Here is a 25639-nt window from a genome sequence, read left to right on the forward strand (position 1 = left end):
CATGATCAGCTCATGCCTTTTGTCATAGATTATCATGAAAACCTGAACAACATGGAAACAAATCTATTCTTGGTAAATAAACAATTCATAAGTAATTGTTCAGTAAGAATCATGATAACTCAACAACAATGGCGAGATGATGATGATGATGATAAACATATTCATTGTCATACTATCAGATGTACTAGATTGAATAGAAAAGTATAAAAAATTCCTAAGAATCAAATTGATTCATGATAATATCTTATTCATGATGGAACAGGAAGAAAAAAACTAGTAACATAAACTTTTATCATGTAAGTAAAGGAATAGAGAAAACTTCTGAAACTTTTCTTGTTCAGTATTCAGTATTTTTGTTATTCTTTTGCAATTGTTTTTACCATGAAAATATTACAATAATAACGATAATAGGTAATCATCATTATCATCATCATAATGATTATAATTTCTGATTGAGATTCTATTGAAAGCAAATGAATTTCACTCAACCTCAGAATTATTATTGAAACGTGGCCACCTCATATTCTGATTATAATCAACATTATTTCCGCATTAACCTTAATTTCACGTTCTATTCATTAGTATTAATAGATTACTCAATTCATATCGAACTTGTTCATTATCATCTTCATGGAAAAACAAAAGGGCAGCAAATTGATTAGATGACCACCAATAACACTGAGAAATTACTTACTGACCAAAAGCTCAGAATTGATCGATAATAAATGAAAGATGAAAATAAACTTTGGGAAAAAATTCTCTTCTTATATTAAAGATAATATCTTACAACTTTTCGAAATACTTGAACTTTTTCGAGTTTTTGATCGAAACTATAATTATTTAAGTTAATCATTATCAAGAGAAAATTTCTAATTATAATCTCTAAGTTAATTAATCATTTTTGTAGAGGTAAAAACAATCAATCAAATGAGAGATTCGGTTACCAATAAGTTGAAATTTGTGTTCAAATGGAAAGAAAAATTTTCTAAAGGTAAAGTTCCAATGGTAAATTGGATGGAAATGATTATCATGACTTGTTGTGATTATTTTATCATGGAAAAGATAATTAGTTGGTTTTGGAGAAAAAAAAAATTCTCTCTCACCGGTGAAAACTTTCTTTGGTGGTTTATGAGTGGAAGATGTTGATTTAACAGGCACTGAGAAGGCGGTTGTGGGTGCAGGAATATCTGTAAGAGAAAGCAAATAAATGGAAGATAATTGCATAATTATCATGATAATTTCTCATGAAATGAGAATAATTAACAGTAAATATTATTGACTGAATTTTCTTCGCAAAAAAAATCAATGATGAAGATCGTTTTTCTCTCAACTAATTGTATTAACTTTTGATACATTTCAATGGAAAGAAACTTGAACAGTTTAAAACCATTGAGATTCTGATGGAAATAAAATCTCATTGAAAATTATCCTTTCTATGGAAGTTCATTGTTCATTATAAATACTCAGTGAATCATGAATTCCATAGATAAATAAATATAATGTGTATGTAAGGAGATGTAAAATTGATTAGCATGATTAGAATCATTAATGTAACTAATTCCTGGTTAAGCCTCATTAAATTCAATTTAATAGGATTTCTGAATAATCTGTTAAATTGTTTGCGGGGAGAAAACTAATATTTATCATTCCCTTACAATTTCATGGGGAAAATAATATTCATGTAGCTGAGTAAAGTTCATTCTGACCAGATATAAAAAAGATACTTGATATTTAGTGAAATGATTTCTACTAAATTAAATCAATTCAGTTCAATGAATCACGATTAATTTCAGGTTCTCTTTTAATTACAATCTAAGTTGATTAATCTTTTTAATCTAATCAATTTAATAGTTGTAACATTGTTATCAATCAACTTACCATATACCCTTAGGCGACCCTCTCGTTCACCTAATGGATTTTTGGCAACACAAATGTAAGCAGCAAAATCTTTATCCTCTAAATCGTTAATCCTCAATTTCATGGTTATATTATATCCATTGAACGTTTCGATTATTTTATATTTATTGGAAGGTAAAAGTATCACATCTTTTCGTATCCAACTGGTCAAAGGTCGAGGTGAAGCTTCAATTTCACACTGAAGGTCAACATGAGAACCTTTTACCGCTCCAACGCTCAACTGGACTGCACGAATTTTGGGTGAAACTGTAAAGAGATTCAAAGAAAAACAGTCAAAATCGAGAATAATGAGAAAGAATATCTTTTAATAAAAGTTTCGAACTGATTTAATTTTCGAATAAGAGAAGAATAAGAAATAAACAAACGAATATTAATAAAAGTTTTATTCATAATTCTGACAGAAAATTGTCTTTATCTCTTTATGATAGCACATTGTCTTTATATTTCCATGGTATGAGAAAAGTTTCCATCATTTTCTCTATCAGATTAACATTGAATTGGGAAAATAGCCTAAGGCGAGGACAATAGGAGTAAATGTATATTCTTGTCAGGGTGAGTGTTTATATGTATTTCTCAGCAATTTTCATCCGTTACCATGAAGTATTCAGTTTCTATTCTGTCTTGATTATGATAATAATAATGATCAAAGTGCTTCCGGATGTTTATCATTATATTATTATTTTTATTTCTCCCTTTGATTCACACAAGTTTTCATAATGATTCCCTTGAGGCATCGGTAACATCATCATCATCAGAATCATCAGAACCTTCATGATCCTAATCATTTTCCGTCTTATTTGACCTTTTTTTTTCTTGTTCTCATACTTTTTTTGTCTCGAAAAATCATTTTATCCTCAATCTATATACAAGGAAAAAAACTATCATGTCCACTGGTCATTTGTGTGCTCATGATTGTCCATTATACAATATCACAGACTGTTTAATGTAACTTCAATTCATAGCAACTTCTCATGATCATGTTCATTATCAGAATTTGTAAATTTGCTCAATAACTGAAACTTGGAACTTCAATTTGAATAATTTTGAATTTTGTTGGGTTACATGTTTTCAAGAATTGCAATGAAATTTCATCTGAAAAATCCGATGAACATGATGATAGTTTTCATCTTCTTGAAAGTGGAAATACTCAATTTATCAAGGAAACATTCACCATATAAAGTGTATGAATCAAACACATACCATGAGAATAACTATTCTGAACATCATGAATAATTATCCACAGAGAGTTAACATGATAACAAGAAGTGTTTGTGAGAGAGAGAGAGAGAGAGAGAGAGAGAGAGAGAGAAAACATCAGAGAGCTGATTCAATATGAAGAAAAATCTTCTGAACAAAAAGTGAACATGAACAGGCGGAAAAGTTGACAGAAAAAAAGACAAAACTTTTCGTCATCACTTTTGATAATCTTGCGGTAGATTATTCAGTAAATATAAGAGCTTCATGATGATAATGGTGATAGAAAAAAAGAAAATCAGATGATCCAAAGAATTCAGGGGAATGAGAATATTTTTCTTCCAAATAACAAAAAGAGGTTCAAGGAAGTGGAAAATTGTTTACTCTTCCAGAGAGAGAAGAGGCTGAAATGAGGCAGTGGTAAATAGACATTGGTGGTGGGAGAGAGAGAGAGACTAGTGAGGTATTTGATAGACAGAGGAAGAGAATGAAGAAAATGAAGATGAAAAGAGAGAGAGAGAGAATGAAGAAAAAAGTTAAGATTAAGAAAAAAAAACGTAAAAACTACATAAGACCATCAATCTAACACCAAAGTAATTCATCTTATTGATTTATCCAATGCCAAGAATCATTCAATTGTTTAGTCCATGTGTCAATATATGGATGTTGATATTGATATTTTTTCATCTTCATCCTCATCATCAACATCATCCTTTTGTTTGTTTGTTTGCTTATGTTGTTTTTTTACTAATACAAACCAACAAAAAAAAATCACCAACAACAAAACATTGAAACTATCAGATTGAATTGTATTCATGGTAACATGAAACTTGTAGTGAAAACTTTACACCTTAAAATTGAATATGTAACTTGATTGAAAAATTGATTATTTCAATTGATTTTATGATTATTATTTTCAATTCAACAGTTTTATCATAACATTTCAGTTTATTCATATTCTTGTTAACTGTTTGTGACATATAATAAATATCTTGTTCATTGATTCAGGTGAAAGGTTCACCATGCTATTGGTTTGATAGGTAAATTTACCTTTTGTGTTTATAAAATTAACTTGATTACTAGTTGATTACGTTCATCAAGTAAATTAACTTTACTGGTTTAGTGTGAGTTTACTTAATCTGATTTAAATGTCAATTAGGTGACAATTAAGATGTGAATGTTTGTATATTTGGGTTACTCATGTAATCATGATAATCAGTGAACAAGAAAAGTTCAAAGAAAACAAGATTCAAACCCTTGGATCTTGTCAGGTAAGGAAAAGTTTATATACATTTGGAAACAATTAAAAGACAAGTTGTAACAACATGAGATTCACATGGGAGATACATCATGACATTTTATCGTTCATGAGTTAAGAGTTACGAACTGTTGAAATATCTGATTTTCTGAAGAAAACTTTTCGATTTTTCCTCTTTGTCTTCATCACTCTCATTACTTTTCCTTTCATTTTGAGCTTTTGGTTACCACTGAAAAGCAAATGGCTTTTTTTCCAGTTTGCTTGTTTCTGGAAAGAGATACAAACTCAGAGTATTCTTGAATATAAATATAACCAGGGAATTCAAAGCGATAATGAAGATATGCTCAAGAATTTTCTATTACAAACTGAAAAAGAAAACAATTTCATCCATCTTACAGCTGATTAATAATTTTATTTTTCTATTATTACCTGGATTCTAATTCCAAGTGTCATTCAGACTGAATCATTTTCGTTGTAACTTTTTCAACCCTGAAAAGTAATCATTTCTCATGAATATCATGAGATATTTACTCGTACAAATCTCAACTTACAAGAAACAAGATTAACATGTGATTGGAACAATTTAAGTTCATCAATATAATAGCGTTTCTATCGTTATCATGTTATTTTCTCTCTCTCTCTTCTTGTAAATAAAGTTCAGTAACTCTTGTGATGATAATGATAATGGGCTAATACAAGTTTCATTGTGAAAAAGTCTTGTAGAGGAAGATGATGACGAGGAAGAGAAGTAAAAGTGTTCAGGGTAAAAAGCATCATGTAAGTTCCAGAGGTTAAACTGAATCAATGAAATACATGATTCCAAGTATAGACTAGGAAATAAATCAGTAATCCATCACTTGGAAAGAGAGTGAGACTTAACTTGAAAAACCCATGGATTAATTTACCAACCTCTTTGAGTATCTTGGAACTTTTTTTTACACAGAACTTTTAAGTTTCCTCTCTCACTTATTTTTTTTACACTTTTTTCCCATAATCATGATGATGACTGATGAACATTTCAATTTCTGCTGACAATTCGTCTTTTCTTATCCCTTTGCATATGATCAGTTTCCAATCTTAATCATAACTTTATCATGTTAATATAAACATTCAACATGATGAACGATTCAGTCGAGATAAAGTTCATGACGTTCATCATGTATTTTAAATACTTCTAACTCTTGACCTTAACAATTTATTCAATTTGAATAATTGGTTTACTTTTGTTCATAAGTAAACAAATCATAACCAAAATAAGAATCATGTTGATCGCTATCATGTAAACTCTCAGTATTTCATGATAGATATTCAATCATATTTCCAAATGATAGTACATGAGAAAACTCAGCTTACACCAACATTTTTTCCAGAACTTCTCTTTCAATTCAGTTGCAACCCTCTAGATTTTCAGAATCATGTTCGCAGTTCTGATTCCAATACTTTAACTCTATCAACAAGTGAGTTTATCATTACAATATAATTCTGAATTCATGAGTATTTTCATGATTTTTTTTCTCCTCCTTCCTGATCCAGTGTGTGACTGTTTATGTTTACATGATGATCATGAGTTGATCAAGTGAAACTTATATATATGTAGAAATGTATTGAAAACTTTCATGACTATTTGCATGGTTGAATTTCAGATTATTCAGATGAGATTCATTTTCATCATTCTCATCGTGTTGATCTGAGTTTATCTTGAGCCTGATTTTTTTTTTCATTTATTATCTCATTCACTGTGTTGACTAATAGTTTATCTTATTGATGAGGATGATGATTGAAAGTAAATGATACAAGGAAAAAGATGATGTGAGACATGAAGATGATAATGATGAGAGTGGGAAAAAGTTTCAAAGGTAAATCTGTTGGTGATAAGATTGATGATAAGGTGAAAATGTTGAATAATCATACATATAACTTGAAGAGATGGTGATGATAAGGATGAAAAAAGGTACATATGAATGAAGAAAAAGCTTTTTTTTCATATTCAGGGTATTCCAGGGGATGAGATAAATTTGAATATTGGGTGAGGGCTTTTAGAGTACAAATTCAAGGTGTAAGCTGATAAGGAAATAGAATCAGGATGAAGATGAAATTTTGGAGAGAAAAAAAAATCTCTCCCACTTTCTTATCATCAACACCCTCTTGACTCCTTTCAGATCTTTTGAAATATTCTTGACATATTCGAGGGAGATGATGAGGGGGAGAAAGTTCTTAGCATCGAAAAAGTTGGAATAAATCTGAAGAAGAAAAAATAAAACCTCAAAAGTTTAAGGGCAATAAGAGAGGAGAAAATTTCGAGTTGGAAATGTAGAACTTTTTTTTTCTACACTCAGATGAACTTGGAAAAAAAATCTTTACCATCTCTCCATCACCTTCAATAAGAAGATGATGCTGATGATGATGATGATGGAGAAGATGAAGATGAAAAAGTGAAAATATCTGAAAACGTGATTGGAATACATGGGATAGAAAAATAGACTAACACCTTCGACTCCAACTTCTCCTTCATCTTTATCATCTTCTTCCAAAAACTTAATCATTCTTCTTCATTCTCTTCCCACTTCCCTTTCATCTAATATAAACCAATTAATCTATCAAAATCATTCTTCTCATCCTCATCTTTATCATCCGTTTTTATTATTATTTCATCTCTTTTCTCAGTATAATTAAATTCATTGCAATACCACCACATTCATAGGAACTCACTAATTCAGTTTAGATACAATAAATTATTAGAAACTAGAAAAATACTATCAACCTATTAGGCTTTTTAAGCTTCGATATCACTCCCACTTCCACCACCTCACTCTCTCTCTCACTCACTCACTCACTCTCTCGTTCTCTCTCATCTTGCATGATAATTTTATTACTATTAACATTGAACACTCAAAATATTATTCTCAAAGGTGATTCTCCATGAAACCAACTCCCACTTATGAATTTAACTCTTGATATGATGAGGAAAAAAACTCCAATTCCCAACTTTTTTTCTTCTTCAATTCCATAATCATTATCGTCTCTATCTTCATCTTGTCTTAAAGGCAATACATAACAAGATTTTCACTTTCTTCACGTATTCATCTGTAAGAGTGAACGATACTTCATGTAGAAACACCATGTAGATATTACACTTAAAGTGTATATTCAATACTTGAATAAGATGATTATTTGTTTATAATAGATTGTGAATATCATATGTATCATCATCATCATCATCATTTGATTGTGATTACAACTATTATGATACAATTTCAATAGAGAGTAAGATAATTTCATCATTATCCATTTTCATGATAGTTACATGATAATTCAACTAATAAAAATGTAAATGAATGAAAGGTGAATATTAATAAGCGAAAAGAAAAATAAATTTGAATAATAAACTATTCTAATTAACCTCAAGTGATCAGTCAATTAATTTTAATTCATCTTTAATTGCTTCACCTTTTCCAAGATATATATATACATTAATTGTCTCTAATTAACTAATTAGTATTACCAAAAATGATAAAACATTCAACTGAACAATCTAATCATGAGAATAATTTTTGATGAAAATTCATTTGAATCATCAAAAAGTTTTTTCTTTACTTTCTAGTGATAACATTTAATCAAACTAATCAGCTGATGATATAAATCAAAGTTGATTCAATAATATTAATAGGATAAACGATGAAACAATAATTTGATCTGGATGGAATGATGAAATTACCCTGAGGGTGAGTTAGTTTTTTTCTTCTTCATTGTCTTGACATTAAAGACAAACTATTACATTAAAAGGTAGATGAAAGTTACACATGATGATGAGGATGAGAATTCATGGTGAGTGGATGAAGGATGGAGAGTGGAATTGATTGTTATCAACTCGCAACGAATTTATTTCTTCACTATCAACAATCTTTTCACGTCTTTATGTTCAAATCTAATTGAGTCAAAAAAAGGAACCACTCTCAGTACATATTGCCACTTCCCTCTTTCATTAAGGTCCAAGGTATTATCTTCATCATCTCTTCATTTGCCCTGGAGGCATTTTATCACCAATTCTCTCTCTTCTCTCTCTCTCTCTCTCTCTCTCTCTCTCTCTCTCTCTCTCTGTTTCTCTTTTATTTGTCCATCTCATTTGCCCCCTTCGACTTGTCTACGATTATGTGAGAAAGGTATACAAGAATCACGACCTCGAATTTCATTTTCTTGTACATTTGGACTACTCGATTTTTCCTGCTTACATTTTCGTCATAATTTCGTGTCTTCGGTTCAATATCAAATTCGATTGATCGATATCATTTCATGATAATTATGGTAAATCATTACTCTTCTAATTAGATTAGCAACTTAACTGTTATAATTTGATATTAATTGAACTTGATCATGATGTTGATTTAATCAGTTTTTTGTTTATTTCATGATTCAATTTTGTCCAATATGAATTATTTTATTATTCATGATTCGCAGGGTCAAGGATAAGATGAACACAATCATGTTGCATGATGGAATTGAGTTATTCCCGATCAGAATAATGTCAATCATAATGAGCTTTTCTTTCTCATTTCTTCCAGGTAAGAGTTTAATCAATTGTGACAATTTAATGAGATAATTGAATCAAGTTTCCAATTCATCCAAGTTCAATATTATTATCATGATAATCATCAGTTATCTTGTTCAGAGTGAAAATTTTCTTATCAAATATTTGAACTTGATTGCAGAGGATAAAAGTTGAGTTCATGGTGATGAATTTTACTGAATATAATTTTCATGTTTACTATTAAAAGAATCAGAAATGATTGAAGATTTTGGTGAAAAGTTTATACGAAATTTTCACCGAGTTGGAAAACAAAAAGTTCATGAAAATTTTGCTAATTTAAGATTTCAAATCAACGGTGGAAAAGGTAATCAAAGAGGATAAGGTGCTGATTTACAGGGTAATATATAAATTGGAGTTATATTCATGAGGAGAGGTGGAAATTCAGAGTGGAAAGAATCTAACTAACTACTTTCAATGTAATTCTTTCAATCAAATGCTACACGTTAGTGGGTGGAAAAAGTTAATGGTGGAAGGTGGGAAAAAGGAGGTGGCATGTACTTCAATTGGTAAATTGTGATGTAATTTCTAATTGCTATTCAGTTGAAGTTTTTCGTAGTTAATCAACACCCAAAGTTCTTAATTGTTCAACTATAAATGATTACAAATTCACAAGGGAATCAATGGAAAGATCAAAGTCGAGGTTATGGAAAACTCAATCAACATGAGAACCATTTTATTTTTTCTCTTCTTTCATGGTGTTCATTTTTTTTTCTTTTCTCTTTCTATTCCATTAGTGCAAATATTTTTTTTTCTTCAATTATCATTATCAATACAGTTTATCGACTAATTTTGAACTTGATTCCATCAGAAGACTCATCATGAACTCTGGGCCACAACTTGTCTTTTCCTCTTCGTTCATTTACTCAGCATCCGTCACTCAGCTCAGAATCTTAAAACTTTGAGTCCAACTTCCTATCCTTTTTTGAGCAACTTCCTTTTCTTGTAGGAAAACCAGAGTGAGGAAAAAATTCAATTCTGTCACAACTTAAATATCTATGAAAGTTAATCAAATCAACTCGGAATTGATATTATCTTAGACTCGTAATCAATTGAAATTCTGGCAGTTTCATGGTCTTGTCTTTCGAGTTAAATATGAGGAAACAGGGCGAGAGTTAAGAACAAATGATAAAGATAATTTCTCTCTCTCTCTCTCTTGTCTTCCTATCATCTTAAAGTTTACCTTAAACTAGAAGGTGGAGTTGAGAAGATACGAATTTATTTTCCAAGAAGAACTTATTTTCATGGTGGTTTTAATATATCGAAATAAAAAAGAGAAAATATTGATGGATGAGGATGGAAAAGAAAGGGATGAAAAGATGATGCGGATGAAGATGAGAGAGAATTTGAAACCTTGTATTTGGTTCTTATTTTGTTGGGAGTTAAAAATATTATATTTTCGCCATCGAGTCTGATACGTGCTCTAAATCAGATATACTCCAGGTAATAAAGTTATATACTAGTATGTATCCTCGAGGAGTGAGATGATGGAGGTGGAAGATGAGAAGGAAGAGAGAAATATCCGCTCCCTCTATTTACTTTTCTCTTCATCTTTATCATGTCGATCATTAGAAACTTTTCCCTTTACTAATACTTAAGTTTATCAATTGGAGTTACTTTTTGTGGCTTCAATTTCATTCCAGAAGCTATCAAGTCTTAATCCTAAGATTAAGCTTATTCGGATTAGTTACAGGTAAGGCTACAGATTATTACTATTAGTCAATAATAAATTTGTTCTTCAACAATTACTATTACATGATATGTACAGAAAAGTTAACAGAAATCAGGGTAATTCAATTAGAAGGAGAAAATGTTGATCATGGGAACAGAAAATACTCAAAAAGTTGCATAATATTTATATTCCAATATGGAATCAAGTTTTTTACCTTCATCAGAATTGTTAAATTCAACTTTTATCCTCATCAATTTGGTGAAAAATTTATATACTTGCTCTTGAGTTCTCTATATATTATGAAAAGATAGCATCATTTTCATCATCACGAGTATATCATCATCGTCATCATGTTTCTGCTTTCTGAGGAATTGATTAAAATTCATATCACGCCAGAACTTATGCTTTTCACTATTCACTTTATCTTACAATTCAATAATATTTTCAGAATTAGTTTCAACAAGGAGGCAAGAAAAATATGATCAGTTCGAGAGAGAGAGAGAGAGAGAGAGAGAGAGAGATGTTGTAGAAAGATGAGTGAGAAAATTTTAGGAGAAATTCAGAGACAATCATGATAATAATGTTCTATTTGTTAGAAGAAAAAATATTCATCGAATATCAAAAACATGATAAGAAAAATCAACTTTTCATGGAGTAAACTTCATATTGGCAGATAATTTTTCATATTCCAAGAAAGAAGATGAAGAAAAAAAAAACTTGATGATTTCTCAAGTTCCCTGGAACTTATGTCACAATATTTTTCTTAATGTGTCTCATTGTGAATGAGGTGTAACAGAACATTTCAAATTTTCCCAACCATGAGAATGAATTTCTTTCACTTGCTTGAACTTTTGTTTCAATCCTTGTGGTCATCGTCATGTTATTATTATTATGTTCACTATTTGCTATCTTTAGAGTTTATTTTTTCATCTTCATCTTTCTGAAATTGGCTTTACAATTATCATCTCAAGTTGAATGTTACAACTCATTGATTCGTAATGTTCAACTTTCCTCAGATTGTATTAATTTTCCTTGTAGATAGAAATTCTGAAATCAATTTCAATTCTTGATATTCAGAATGTGAAAAAGTTCAGGGGAAAACAAGAAAAGATAAAGAGATTGAAATTCATTGAACCTCTTGTTGCAAATTGTTTCATCTTCATTGCATGTCCACTCACTTGACCATTTGAATACATACCAATTGAAAGGTAGAAACTATTGTTATCCAGTTCAATATGATATATATGTTTACCATGTGGGAGGAGGTTAACATGGGTGAAAAAAATATTCGAAAACAAATAAAAGATAAAAATTGAAGGTGATGGTGAGAAAAACTCCCAGGGCAAAGAGATTGAGTTCTTACATCAATCTGGAAGAATTGAGAATAAAAAAAATTACCTCTCCATCAAATCTAATAGTAAATGTAATTGCTGTTGGTTGGAAATTGATTCATGGAAATTGTGAATTCTGTCTATAAGAAACTCAGAATCATCATGAATTTGTATAGGTTTTCATCTTAGACTCTTTCATTGAGTTTATCATCCACAATTCAATATTGTTTGATTTTCAATTCAATAATAGTAGTGGTGAATTCATGATAATAATAATAATAGTACAGCTCAATGAGATTGAATAGATGAATTCAGATTCTTTAGGATTGAGATTAGTTTTCTAGGTGTTTGTAACACATGAAATTAAAGGTCAATGAATTTTAGATTATCAATAAACAGGGAAAAAGATGTAATAACAATGAACAAGAATAAGAAAATTCTGATGAGATTAGCTTTTCTTGGAAATTTTAACTCCTTATTTTTCAAATTTTCACTGAAGAAAATTTCAAGCCAAAGGAGATATAAAAAGTTCTGGAGTTAATTTTACTCAAGAAATAACATTCTTATCTTCAGTAACTCTAGAGATGATAATGAAATTTTCACTCTCATGAGTACCATGAATCTGCTTGTTATTAAAACCAATCACCTTAATCAAAAAGTTTCATCTAACAGACAACAATTGATATTATCCAGAATCTCATGGTTGGTGAAAATTTTCCAATCCCTAGCAGAAATCATCACACATTGAGCCTCAAAATTAGATTATAATGAAATTTTATCGGAAAATTTTGGCTAATAACTATCACTGGAATATGATTTATGTATGGTGATTATTTCGTACGAATTTAATCATGAGAGAGAGAGAGAGAGAGAGAGAGAGAGAGAGAGAGTATGAATAACCTCATTGGAAGTTTTTCCATTCTTTTCTCAATCAAAATTCTGATACTTGAGGCTTGAGGATATGAATTGAACTTGGTGATAGAAAGAGGGAAACAAGTGAAAGTATCAACAAACAGATGAAAAAATTATGTCACCATCAGAATATGAATATTTATCATCATCTTTCATCATCTATTTCCAATATTATCTCATGGGAGGTAAGATAATCCTCTTATCAGAATCACTAGTTGAGATTGTTGATCCTACTAGAACTTTTCTCTTTCTCTATCATCAGTTCTTGTTATCAAGAGGAATATGATGATGATTATGATAAGAAGAAGATAATATTTTGAGAGAACTTTTTTTTATGTGGCTTCTGTTTATCTTCATCATCATCTACTCATGATAAACACTATTTAAGCCTTTTCACTGATCCTATTTGAGAACAAGTTTTAATAACAATCTCTCAGTTAGATTGCAATGGATTAATGGGATTGGAAAGTTGCGAATGTTGAAATCCAGATAAACCTTAAAGAAATTTACCTAAAAGAAGCAGAAATTAAATGGAGAAGATGAGAGAGAAAAACAAAACAAACCAAGGCAAATCCATCATCTAAATCCAATCCATCGATGGGTCAATGTCAAGGTGAAAAAAGTTCAAAAAACTCAACCAATGAACTTCAAAGTTTCAACAATTAAATCATCCTAATCACTCAATTAACTTTACAATGTTATCATCATGCTGCTTCATGATAATGTTAACATTGTAAAGATTTGTAAATATTTGTGACAAAGTTAAAGTGATGATGATGATAACAATTCAATTGATAAATTGTTTATATAAAATCCGATAATAACAATAACAATAACAGTCATCATAATGGTCATCATGATAATAACATTAACACTCATTCTCAGAATGGACTGTAAGTTTATCGAAAGTATTATTTGTCTATTGGTCATTTTATTGTGAAAATGATTTTCAACAAAATTTTTCTCACTATATTAGTTCATTGAAAAGGTGATTCTGATGGTAATGATGATATAATATAATAAAAGGTCAAGTTAAACTGCGATTAAGATGATGATGTGGATACACTCAAGATAGATCAAGTTGAACTTTATCCCCTGAGAGCTGAATCGATGACTGAATAACCTCTACCATGTAATGTTTTAGTTACTATTCCCTAAATCACTGATGAGCACTAATTTCAATTCCCAGAACTCTCATCAAGCCTTTTAGTTCATTTTCTCCTCATCACCATCATGTTATTAATTCTGACATTTTGTTCATAACTTTGTGATAGTCAAGTTGATCGATGAAATTTATGAACATAATATCATCTCAGACAAACAAATTCCATCCATGGGTCAGTCTGATCATGAAAAGAGTTCAGACACTGAACTTTAAGAGAAAGAAAAAAAAGAAAATTCTTCTCATCTCATCTCATTTCATCTCTAAGAATTCATTTGCCTTCATGGTAAATGAATAATCATTTTCACAGAAGAAACTTTTTCATTGAAAGAGTATTGAAATCGAAACCAATCATCATGAAACTTTCATGGAAATTACTGATTGTGAGAGATGTTTGTTTTTTTCGTGTTTCTATCCATTCCAAAGCAGAGTAATAATTATTTTTCTGTTCTCTCAAGAAACGAATTGTAATAAGAACAAAATAAAGTAATTTAATTAACTACTTACAATTAACTTGGACGAAAATGCGTTTACTTCTTGATGGTAAGACTCCATTAGATGCGATACAAAGATAAGCTCCCATGTCTTCTCGTGTTACTTGACTTATATTCAAATATTCACCTTCCACTTTGGATGCTAAGAGAATGAGAGAGTCAGAAAGAGATAGAATATAAGAAAATTTATCATGAAAAGAATAGCGGATGGAAGAGGAATAAGAAAAAGAAGAAGAAAAAAAGACAAGATCATCATGTAGATTATTTCTGAAAGCGGAACAACATTGAAACAGAAAACCGGAAATTAAAATTTTCTCTCCATTAAAAAGGATGAGGATAAAATGTTGATCATGTTTGGGTGGAGCCGGAAAAGGAAGAGGTAAATATTTTCATCTCCATTGAGAGGGAAGAGGAAAAAAATCATATACATATGTAATATTACATTCACATCAATTGAAGGGTTTTAATTGTTATAATAATAACAACAATTAACAATAATCTTACATGATAACGATATAAAAACTAATCACTATTACAATTAGCAATTTACTTAAATTCAGTGTCTTGGTAATGAAAATTACACCAACATGGGGAAAAAGATAAATGAATTTTAATAAGGTTAAGAATGTTATTATTATTGTTATTATCTGATATAATTATCATGATTATCATTAACAATTAGAATGATTAGTTTTTTTTGTTCATCATCGTTTTCCATGTTAAATTCAATGAAAAGGATGAGGAGAAAGTTCTGACTAATGAATATTATTTTCCATGTAAAAATATGAGAATTGCTTTTGACAAACTACTTAAGATGATAAGCTAATTATAATTAATTAGCACTTTCTACCATGAATCTTTTTCCTCTTCATCACTATTATCACATCTTCATCTTAATCATTTCAATTTTTCTTCTTCCCAATTACCAGAACTTTTTTTCCCCTCATTTCTGTTGTGTGTGTCTCTCTCTCTTCATGGTGCATGAATGTAATCAGGAAATAAATGAACAATTGATGTTTATCCAGAATTAATCATGATGAATATTAACCATGAAATCTACAAGATTATCATCATGCTGTTCATTTGTTTTTCTCATTTGTATGATCTTATGAAATTCACTTCGAACTGAGTGGGGAACAACTCGAAGCTCAATCTCGAAAGAATAAGAAAATGAAAAGTTCCAACTTGTGGAAATACTCAGAATGGATATGGAAACTTACCACCGATGAATCCGGTGCTCAAATTTTTACCATCCTCTCGTCTCCAGATCACGGTGGGAGTGGGATAACCATTGGCTCTACAACGTAACGATAATTTACTTCGTTCATCTAAAACAACGTCTGAGCTTGTCTCATTATCTACAATTGAAGGAGGAACTGAAAGAGAGATGAAAATAGATTGAGATTAGAAAATGAAATGAAATCAATTCATGAATGAGTAGATAAAATGATGAGATAAAGTTGAGTAAAGTTTCAAAATCTATTCACAAAGTAACTTTATTTCAACTTTAGTTGAATTCATTGATGGAAACATCATCATGTTTACATTTCTCACCTTGACCCAGAGAATCAACTTAATCAGTCTGACAATTACAACAATTGTATAACTTTAAAAGGTTTTAAGGTGATGAGTATCTAGAAAAATTACAAAAGAGCCTGAGTTTTGAATAGCCTGAGGATATTTTCATTGGAAATTCATGTGATACATCAAGTCTCATGATACTTTAAAGTTTTATATATAAACTCAATTAGTATCATCAACAGTTAAGTAAATTAAATCAGATGACAGTGATCATGAATTTCATTCATGTTTACTCATGAATCTGAAACTCGTGGATAATAAATTCAACTGATTATGACATAAAACTTGATCCCAAACAGAAAAGATTAACATTGGAAACTTTTTTTTGTTATGTTTTTCATGGTAACATGATAATTCAGTTGAAAGTTATCGTCAATTGAAACTCAGTGTACATGAAAATGTGTAGATAATAATAAAAGATCACAAAATAGTTACAATGTTAATCATTGTTTTCCCTGTAGCATGATAACAATGATTAAAAATAATTCCTTCTGAATTATCATGTAACTAATTCAATCTTTTTCTAACAGCTCAAAGATAATTTGAAACATGTCAAGTTAATCAGAATTGAACTTTTCTAACCAATGAAAAGTAGAAACAATTTAGTAATTGTGATTAACTCAAATGGAGCAAATAACAAACAATCAAAGGTACAAGTTACAAATCTCAACATTCAAGTGAACAATTTGTTTCATCAATCATACAAACCAATTGGAAAAATTTTCTCCCTTTTCATGATAACGATAATTCAGATTCTTAAAGTTCTGAGAAGAAAAGAAGAGAAAAAAAATTCTTCAAGATTGACAAATGAACGGTTCAATAGACTATCAATCCTTTAGTAGATATTTTTTTTTCTTCATCATGATCTCCGATAAAACAGAATCCAAAGTTTATTATCAGAACTTTTCAAAGGCAACAACTTTGGAGAAGAAAAAAACTTTTAATCAATAACAAGTAATTTAGGTTGACAATTAAATTGTTCAACGGTTAATGATTCGGAAAAACGATAACATTTTCAGTTTCGACTTTTTTTTCTTACTCTTCATCATGGTGGATGAATTTTTTACTACCAGAACGAGTAACCATTATGGTTACTTGTTGTCATAGTTTGTTTTTTTAATAATTTCCTCCCTCATTTTCACCATGACAGAGACACTTAAAGTTCAAGAATCAATTCTGTTTCCTTATTGTTGTCACAATGTCAAGTTTTCGCCATCAAGGTTACATGAAATAAGTATCAAAAGATGAGCCCCATCAATATCTCGGTACATTCATTAGAGTGGGAAGATATTGGGCTAAGTGGAATTGTAGAGGAAGAGGAAAAAAAATCCCCACCGTTTGAAAGCTTTTAAATTGTTCACAATCTCTTCTTGAATACTGAGAGAAAGTTCATTGATCCATTTGTTCATCAATTCATCAATGAACTTTTCAGATAATCGTTAATATTTTTTTTCTCCTTCTCCTCCTTCAGTTTGGTATCATTAGCGAACCTGTTTAATTGTCTTTCTTACTCATTAATCAGTTGAATTTAATGTTAATTTGATTCGCTTTTGAGAATCTATTTCTCACAAAGTGATTAACAGAATGTTACAATTTAGTGATGACAGAGAATTCAAATCTCTTTCCCTGTTTGGTAGAGGAAGTAAACAAAGATAAAGATTCCAATTGAGATTTGCAATTTTGTATTCTCAATGGAGGACAGGGTGACATTGATAATAATACAAAGTTGTAAAACAGAAAATTATGAATGAATGTAGCGTGATATTGGAAATCGCTGATTGAAGTATAGCGTGACTTAGATTTCAGCTTAGAACTTTCGATTTTCATTTTCGAAATCAACATTTATCTTCTCATTTGATCTCATGAGTTAAAGGAAATCTGAAAAAGAAAATGATTATCACAGATTTACCTCAACTATGAGGATAAAGAGGCTAATAAGTGATATGAAATCAATTGTTCAGTCATCAGAATCATCATCAATTGATCAGGTTGAATGTTCAGCTTCCTGAATTAAGTTATCAATGTAATGATATATTCAATTAATACAGATTATCCTGTGAATCTTATTGCAAAATTAACGAGAAAAAAAAATCTGATATCATGATAATTGATTTACCATTAGGATAGATGAAAGAAATTCATCTTTATTAACTGAGAATCTCATGAGACATGATGAGCTCAAATCTCATTTACGATACAAGTTAAAGATACATGAAACTGAATCATGATAATATTGTCAACTTGCAACTCCCTCACTATTAAATAAAAGAGGAAGATGATGATGATGATAAAGGTAAACATTGTGTCTTTTTTTTCACTAATCAAAAGTGTCTAATGTTCAGGGAGATTCAAAATTCATGGTGAAAATTTCAGCTCAAAATAAAACATTAGTATAATATGAATAATCTAATATATTCATGAGATTTTCATCAAGATATTATATTTTTTTTCCTCAATGAGTTAACCATGTCTATGCAACTAAATCAGTTATTATCATGTTAATAATCAGAGCGATTAACATCACTGATTAATGTAAAAGGATGAATATAATCAGGGAAAAGTTTTATCATTAAACAATCAACTGAATCAATTCCTATTTAATATAAGTGTTTATCTTTCCCTTTAAAAAAACAGATAACTGATTCATTATCATTTGATTAGATTTTTCCTCATCCTCATCAACGGTGACAATTTTTTCCCTCAATCTATGCAAAAGTTGATCATTAACCAATCTCAATACTATTTTATACTTCATCCTAATCATCATCATCATCATCATCATTTTAATGATTAGGATAAGGATGAGGATAAGTTGAGAACATCAATTTACAGGCTTAATAAGAGGTTCTGTTGGGATGAGAGCGATAATAAGATGATTTGAAGAAAAGATTTTCTCCTTTTTTTTGTTGTTGTTTGTATCGAAATTTCAACAACTTTCAGAACTTTTATTCTCCATGAAACTTTTATTCTGATCCACCCAATGGATCCTTTTACTTTCCATCATTATATACATCCCATTATCTTCTCTGATCATCTTTATTTTTTTTTCTCATTCCTTTCTCTCATCAATATAATCAGCTGATTCGATCTTGATCATTCCTCTCTCTCTCTCTCCTGATATTCAGTAAGAACTTTTTCCATCACAACCTTTTCTTTATTCTTAAATTCTTTAGAATCTTGTAAAGACTAAAGATTATGGACGTTTAAAGCTCATGGTGGTATTCATGTGGCTCAGAAGGATATGAATTCTGAAAGAAATTTGAAATATTAAGGGAAATCGCGATTTCTTTTTGCTTCACATTCATCTAATTGACTGAATGACAGGAAACTGTTCATGATAAATATTGGAACTGTTCATTTACTCAACATTTTTATCAAATATTAATGAACCTTTCATCAAGTTCATCCTGATGAAAATCTTGGTGACATCTCAAGCTGAACCAGAAAAAGTAATAAATGAATAGCGAAAAAAAAATGAAATCGAGTTAATTAAAAGCCTAATTGAATTGGAACCTTTTTTTATTCATAATAATGTAAACATCTACTAATCTCATTGGATTACATGGTGATCATGTTATACGTTTTTTACAGTTTCAAACAATTTGATTAACTATCAAAATGATCAAGTTAATTTAACAAATGAAAAAAAAAATCAGGTAGCAAAATGTAATCAGATTATCATTGGCATCATTATCCTTTCAATACTATGCTACAGATTAGGTTTAATTGTTGCAACAAATCAACAATTATTATCCAATTGGAAATTAGATTCTCAATTTAAACGATTGCTTTGATTTGTCAAATTTTATAAGAACAACAATTTATCATGTAAATCATATTATAAACATTAAACTCCCTGGTGACTTGATGAGTTGAATATGATAACTAGAGTGATGGTGATGATACAATCATCAGGGTGATAGATTAACAAATGATAACATTAATAGCAATCTAATTTAGTTATATGCAAAGATGATTTAATGTTGACAATTTCAGGGGAGATAAAGATTCAGATTAAACCAAGTGAAAATATAAACAAGTTAACAGGCATGAAGAAAGTGCTCAACCGAGCATCAAATTGCCTTAGGAATCAGTTAATTCACTTTCATCATTTTCTCCGTTAGAACTTTTTTTCCCTATTTCGAACTTTTCTTTTTTCATCACAGTCTCTCTCTCTCTCTCTCTCTCTCTCTCTCTCTCTTTCTTTTTTGTGTCCTTTTCTCTTTCTTTATCTCCTTTTACTGAATCTTGAAGTTTCTGAATTATTTTTCATTTTAAACACTGAACAAAACTCTAGCAAACAACATAATAAAATATCAACTATTTTTTTCCCATTTCAAGTTTACTTTTCAGTTAATATTTCATGTTATATTATGTTGTCTTTTTTTCAATTTCATCATGAATTTTACTGAGTATTCAGTGTGTATTCATCATGATTGTACTGTGTGTGTGTGTGTATTATTAGTATTATATTTTACTAGTCGCATGTTTATCTCATATGTTCCCATGTACTTTCCCATCTTCATGTGAATATAATAATAATCGAGAGTTCATATGAAGATTGTTCAAATTGTTCAGAACTTTTTCCTAAATTTTTTTCCACTGAAAAAAAAACTCATCATGTGTTTACACAGGATAGAAATTGAAAATTCCAATTGCAACTTTTTCGCTACTTGAAACTCAAATCTTATTCTAATCAATGAATGATAATTACTTATCGTTGAAGGGAATTTAATTTACTTACTTTGTGATTTTTTCATCATTTTTATCATTCAGTTTCATGGTAAAATTTTAATGAACTTTTGAAATTTACTCACCTAATATATCAAGAAATGCTTTCCGGTTAATCATTGGCTCTGAATTAATTTCACACATGTAAGTCCCTCTATCACTTTCGGTAACATTTTTAATATGAAGTGACCAAAGTCTATTATTATCATTGGTCACTCTTAATCTATAATCTTTAGCAATATTGGACGTGTCCAGTGTGAGCAATTGAGTACTTTCAGGATCAGCACGAAGCCAAAGAACCTGAAAAAAAATGAAGAAAACAAAAAGTTATCAGAATGACAATTATCTCATTAACCTGAATATCCAAATTATATTGGAAACTTGAATAATTATCATGAAAATCAAGGTAAAGTTTCAGATGAACAATATTGTCTTGATCTCTCATGAAATGAATTTCAATTGATTAATTTAAACCTTTACTATTTTACAGGTTAATTCATATAAATTACTTTGAATCAGAATCACATTGAACAAGTGAGAGAGAGATGAAGACAAAGACTGACCATTCTCTAGGTTATAATTGATTAGTTTCTGGATTCCATGAATAGATAAGTTCAACTGACCACTGGATAATTTTACCTAATGATTAATGAATAATCAATGACCACCAGAAACAAATTGACCTTTTCTTTGTCTCTGATCAATTATCATGTTTTCAGAGGTTCAATTATATAATAAAAACAATCGTATTTGTATATTATCATCATGTTAACATGGTGATTAAGATGAAAGGTAAAGTTTAATGGCCAGTGAATGAAGGATAAGATAGAAAAGTTAGAATAACGTATGGATAGTAAATTTGAGACAAAATTAAAATGATTATATTTTTATTATTATTTGTCGCAAGCTTGTCATTTTTTCACAGAAATGAGATAATTAGCTAATCTGATGAATTAAATTTTTTAAAATTCTCTAAACTCAACAGATGAGTTAGTATTTCAAGTTACCTAACAAACCATCGAAGTAATTTTAATTGCGTGATTTAAGCTTTTCCTTGATTGTTTTGATCAGCTAGTATTTCTAATGTGTACCTTGACTATGAGAGAACATTTTGCAATCAAGTTATACTTTAAAAAGTTCTATTGACCTGAGCTATGATTGATTATCGAACTTTTTTTATGTTTTCGATCGATGCGCCATCTAGAATTGCTAAGGATCTCTGGCTATTATTGTTAATCAAAAAACATAATTACTTTTTGTGACTTAATCCCTATTAGACATTGTAAATTTATGCTGAATTATTAACTAAATCATCATAAATTATCACCTGAACAATCAAGAGAAATCAAAACAATTAAATATGTTCACAAATTGAATTTTTATTCGACTATTAGAAGATTTCTCGAGCACTTTTGCACACAATTTAATTACTACGCTTTGATTTATTTTGAAAATTTTTGACCCTAATTGTATTTGTCTTTCTTTTTCCATTTTTAATCAATTCATAGTAATTAGGCTATCTAGTGTTGAAAAAATAATTCATTAAATTAAATTGGTTTGGGAGATATAAAGATTTCAATTTTGTCTCAAATTTACTGTCCATACGTTAGAACAAAAAAATCGAGGTCAATTGTGGGTCAAAATCTATGTTTTTTTCTTTTCTCTCTTTTCATCATCATCATCATCTTCCTGTTACCTGTGGTGGGATTCACAGATTAGATAACAACAAAAGCTACATGATAATTGTAATCTAATCGTTTTCTCGTTTCTTAATCATTTCAATGGTTCATCAATCATGTTACTGGTCAGTTTCATATATCTTCATGAAGATAATATCATCATCATGATACATTTTAAGTCATCATTCATTGTCAATTGTAACTGTTAAATATCCTCAATGTTATTTACTAGATTTCACTTGAGTTATCTTACTTTTCCTGATAGAAAGAGATTTTCTCTCTCATTTTATTCCTCTTCTTCCTCTTCCTGTTTCTCTCAATGGATTCTCAACTCATTGACCATTCCCTCAATTCTCATCCTCTTTTTCCGCTTTCATATTATTCTAATGTTTCTGGTCAATTCCTAATTGTCCAATGTCAATGTTTACCTTACAACTTTGTCTTCCCTGTAAACTGATATTATGGTCACTGGATAAGCATAAAAAGATATCAGATTGAGTGTAGATATAAAAAACACTTTATCCTTCATCACTTTATCTGGACACTCTCTTCATCCTACTTACCTTAATCCATTCCCTTCATGATTTCCTGATTATTTCATCATGAACATTATATTATGATCCATGCAGAAGCTTTCAAATTCAGACATATCAATCCAATCAATAAATTGAATGGATTCAATTGTTTAATCAAAATTGGTCCAACACTATTAATGAGGATTTTCAATTTTCCTCAAGGTTTTATCCTAATCAGATTCTTGAAAATCTTGAAACAATTCAAAAGTAAATTTATCATACAGACAACATGAAGAAAACTCATCAAATCTAATCAATAATCAGCAATTTAATGACAATGATTCATAAATTGTTGGCAATTTACAGCATTTGTAAGGGTTGATAATGATTTAAGGAACCATTTAATTACATTACCTGAATATTGCTAATCATTTTAATGGCTGTTATTTTTTTTGAATCAAATTATCGTTTTGATTTTTGTTCAGTTTCATTCTCATGGTAATTATATCAGAATTATTTGAATCTTTTTCATTTCAACTCACCTTATGATTTCCAAGATGATCAACATTACATTTCAATGTTGCCTCTTTACCGATAGGAATTGTTACATTTTCAACTGATCCTATAAACTTTGGTGGATTCTTGATTCCATGAGTACCTGAATATCATGAAGAAAGAAATGATTACTCATTAGAAAAAAAAGAATAAAAAATTACATGGGAAAATCTATAATTAGTTTTTCTCTCTCTCTCATCATCTTCATCTTCATCCCATTCATTGAATTAATTATATTCACTAGATGAAGATGAGATATTTTTTTCTCTTCTTCTTCTTCATTCTAATTACATCCATGATATTTCATCGTCGATTGAACTATTATCATGGTGATAGATTTTCAGTTGAGATTTGAAAAAATTTTCCAATTACATTTCGTTCAAGATTGAAATTTGCTTGTTGACTTTTCCATATATGCTAATTGTTCATTTATCCACAAGATTATCATGGTTCTAATATGAACATGGATAAATTATCTGCAATGAACTAATAGCTGAGTTTGTTGATTGATTCCAAATGGAAATTGTTACATGGGAAAAATGAACGAGAAATTCATTCTTCTTGCAACATTGATCTCTTTAAGTTCCGGAAGAGATTTACTTTATGTTTACTATCATTTCCGGCTAGGAAACAGCTCTCATGTAATCTCAGCCTGTTCACACCAAACTTTCAGCAACAAAGCAGAAAACAAAGTGAGAGAGGAACAAAAAATAAGTAGATAAAGATGAATTCTCAATGATTATCATGGAGATGATGATGAGAAAGACACAAGTCTGATAATAAAAACGATAATGATAATCACATCTAAGCTATAAAAAGGCTCAATTCTGGACATTCTGTGGTTTTCATGGGAATCAATTCATGTAACAGCTTGTCAGATAATAGAAGGGATTTATCGGGATGAGAAGAGAAAAAAAAAGTTCCAAGAAAATGAATAAACAGAAAACCATGAAAATGTGAGTATCTTCACTTATTAGTAACATTATTTTTTCTTCAGAACTTTTTTCTCCCTGCCAATCCATGATTTCCACCTTCTACCATGATAACCTCTCACTCTCACCTTTATTAATGTAATAAATAAACAGAGATAAATGAATCAATTCACCATGTAAACCATGGTGATGATGATAACGATCAGATTCATGGAAATCTCACCAATGAAAACATTTCATGTATTCATTGATTATCTGATTATCTGAATCAACAAAAGTTCAATTCATGAGAAAAAAAATAACAAAGTTGACAAACTTTAGATTCATGAGATTTCAAATGTTATCTTTTCATGGTAACATTTTTTTTCTCTTCTTCTTTTCTATTGTTCATTATTATCATGAACTTTTTTTTTAATCTCACTCCTTTTACTTTCCATCAGCAAGAACATGATATCCAGGGGTAACCTTAATTCATTGTGAATTAACTTTAAGGAATTTCAAGAGAAGAAATTTTTTGTTTTTCTCACATCCGATACTCTTCATCACTCTCTTATCATGAAAGTTTGAATTTCGAATTTGGAATTTTTCTTCCCACCCCTCTCTCTCTCTCATTCGATGTCTAAATAATATTAAATATTTAAGGTTGACTTGATTGTATCAAAGTCCAAATAACCTGAACGATTAATAGAGATTAATGGAACTCTTTTTCTGAATGTTCATCCTTTTCACTCGAAGTGGAAATAACCTTTCTCCCTCATCTTCATCTTCATTCATTGTTGAACTTTCTCTCTCAATCTCTCAATCTCTCTCTCTCTCTCTCTCTCTCTCTTATTTTCACTCCCTGTGTGTAAATGTTATCATGTTTTCCTGAACATGATTCTCTCAATGGAAGAAGAAAATTCTTGTTTAATCTTGTTTTCTTTTTCTTTTAACTTTCATTTTTTCCTTTTCTTGGAAAAACTTCATTTTCATGAGGAAACAAAAAGTTTTCACTTTTCTTTTCATGATAAATTCTGAATAATTTCATTCATGATATTTTCTCATGATAAACTTTTGCACAAAACTCTTTAGACTCATTTGATAGCGACAATTGAAATCAAATATTAATAGTAAATCCTACCAGT

The 25639-nt window shown here is 29.8% G+C and overlaps 1 protein-coding gene across 2 annotated transcripts in view; it reads right to left on the reverse strand.

Moving 5' to 3' along the window:
• The window catches only part of LOC128395625 (lachesin-like), a 29643-nt gene that overhangs the window by 870 nt on the left and 3134 nt on the right, over positions 1–25639 (reverse strand). For both annotated transcript variants that reach the window (XM_053356086.1, XM_053356087.1), the window contains exons 2-7: positions 23571–23686; positions 20921–21134; positions 15743–15898; positions 14536–14664; positions 1879–2163; positions 1104–1187 (exon numbers count right to left, since the gene is read on the reverse strand). In XM_053356086.1, the coding sequence (XP_053212061.1) occupies positions 1104–1187; positions 1879–2163; positions 14536–14664; positions 15743–15898; positions 20921–21134; positions 23571–23686 (984 nt within the window). The remainder of the gene's footprint in view (positions 1–1103; positions 1188–1878; positions 2164–14535; positions 14665–15742; positions 15899–20920; positions 21135–23570; positions 23687–25639) is intronic.

Source organism: Panonychus citri, unplaced genomic scaffold (assembly GCF_014898815.1).
Source record: "Panonychus citri isolate SS breed McGregor unplaced genomic scaffold, ASM1489881v1 Contig00141, whole genome shotgun sequence".
Lineage (NCBI taxonomy): Eukaryota > Metazoa > Arthropoda > Arachnida > Trombidiformes > Tetranychidae > Panonychus > Panonychus citri.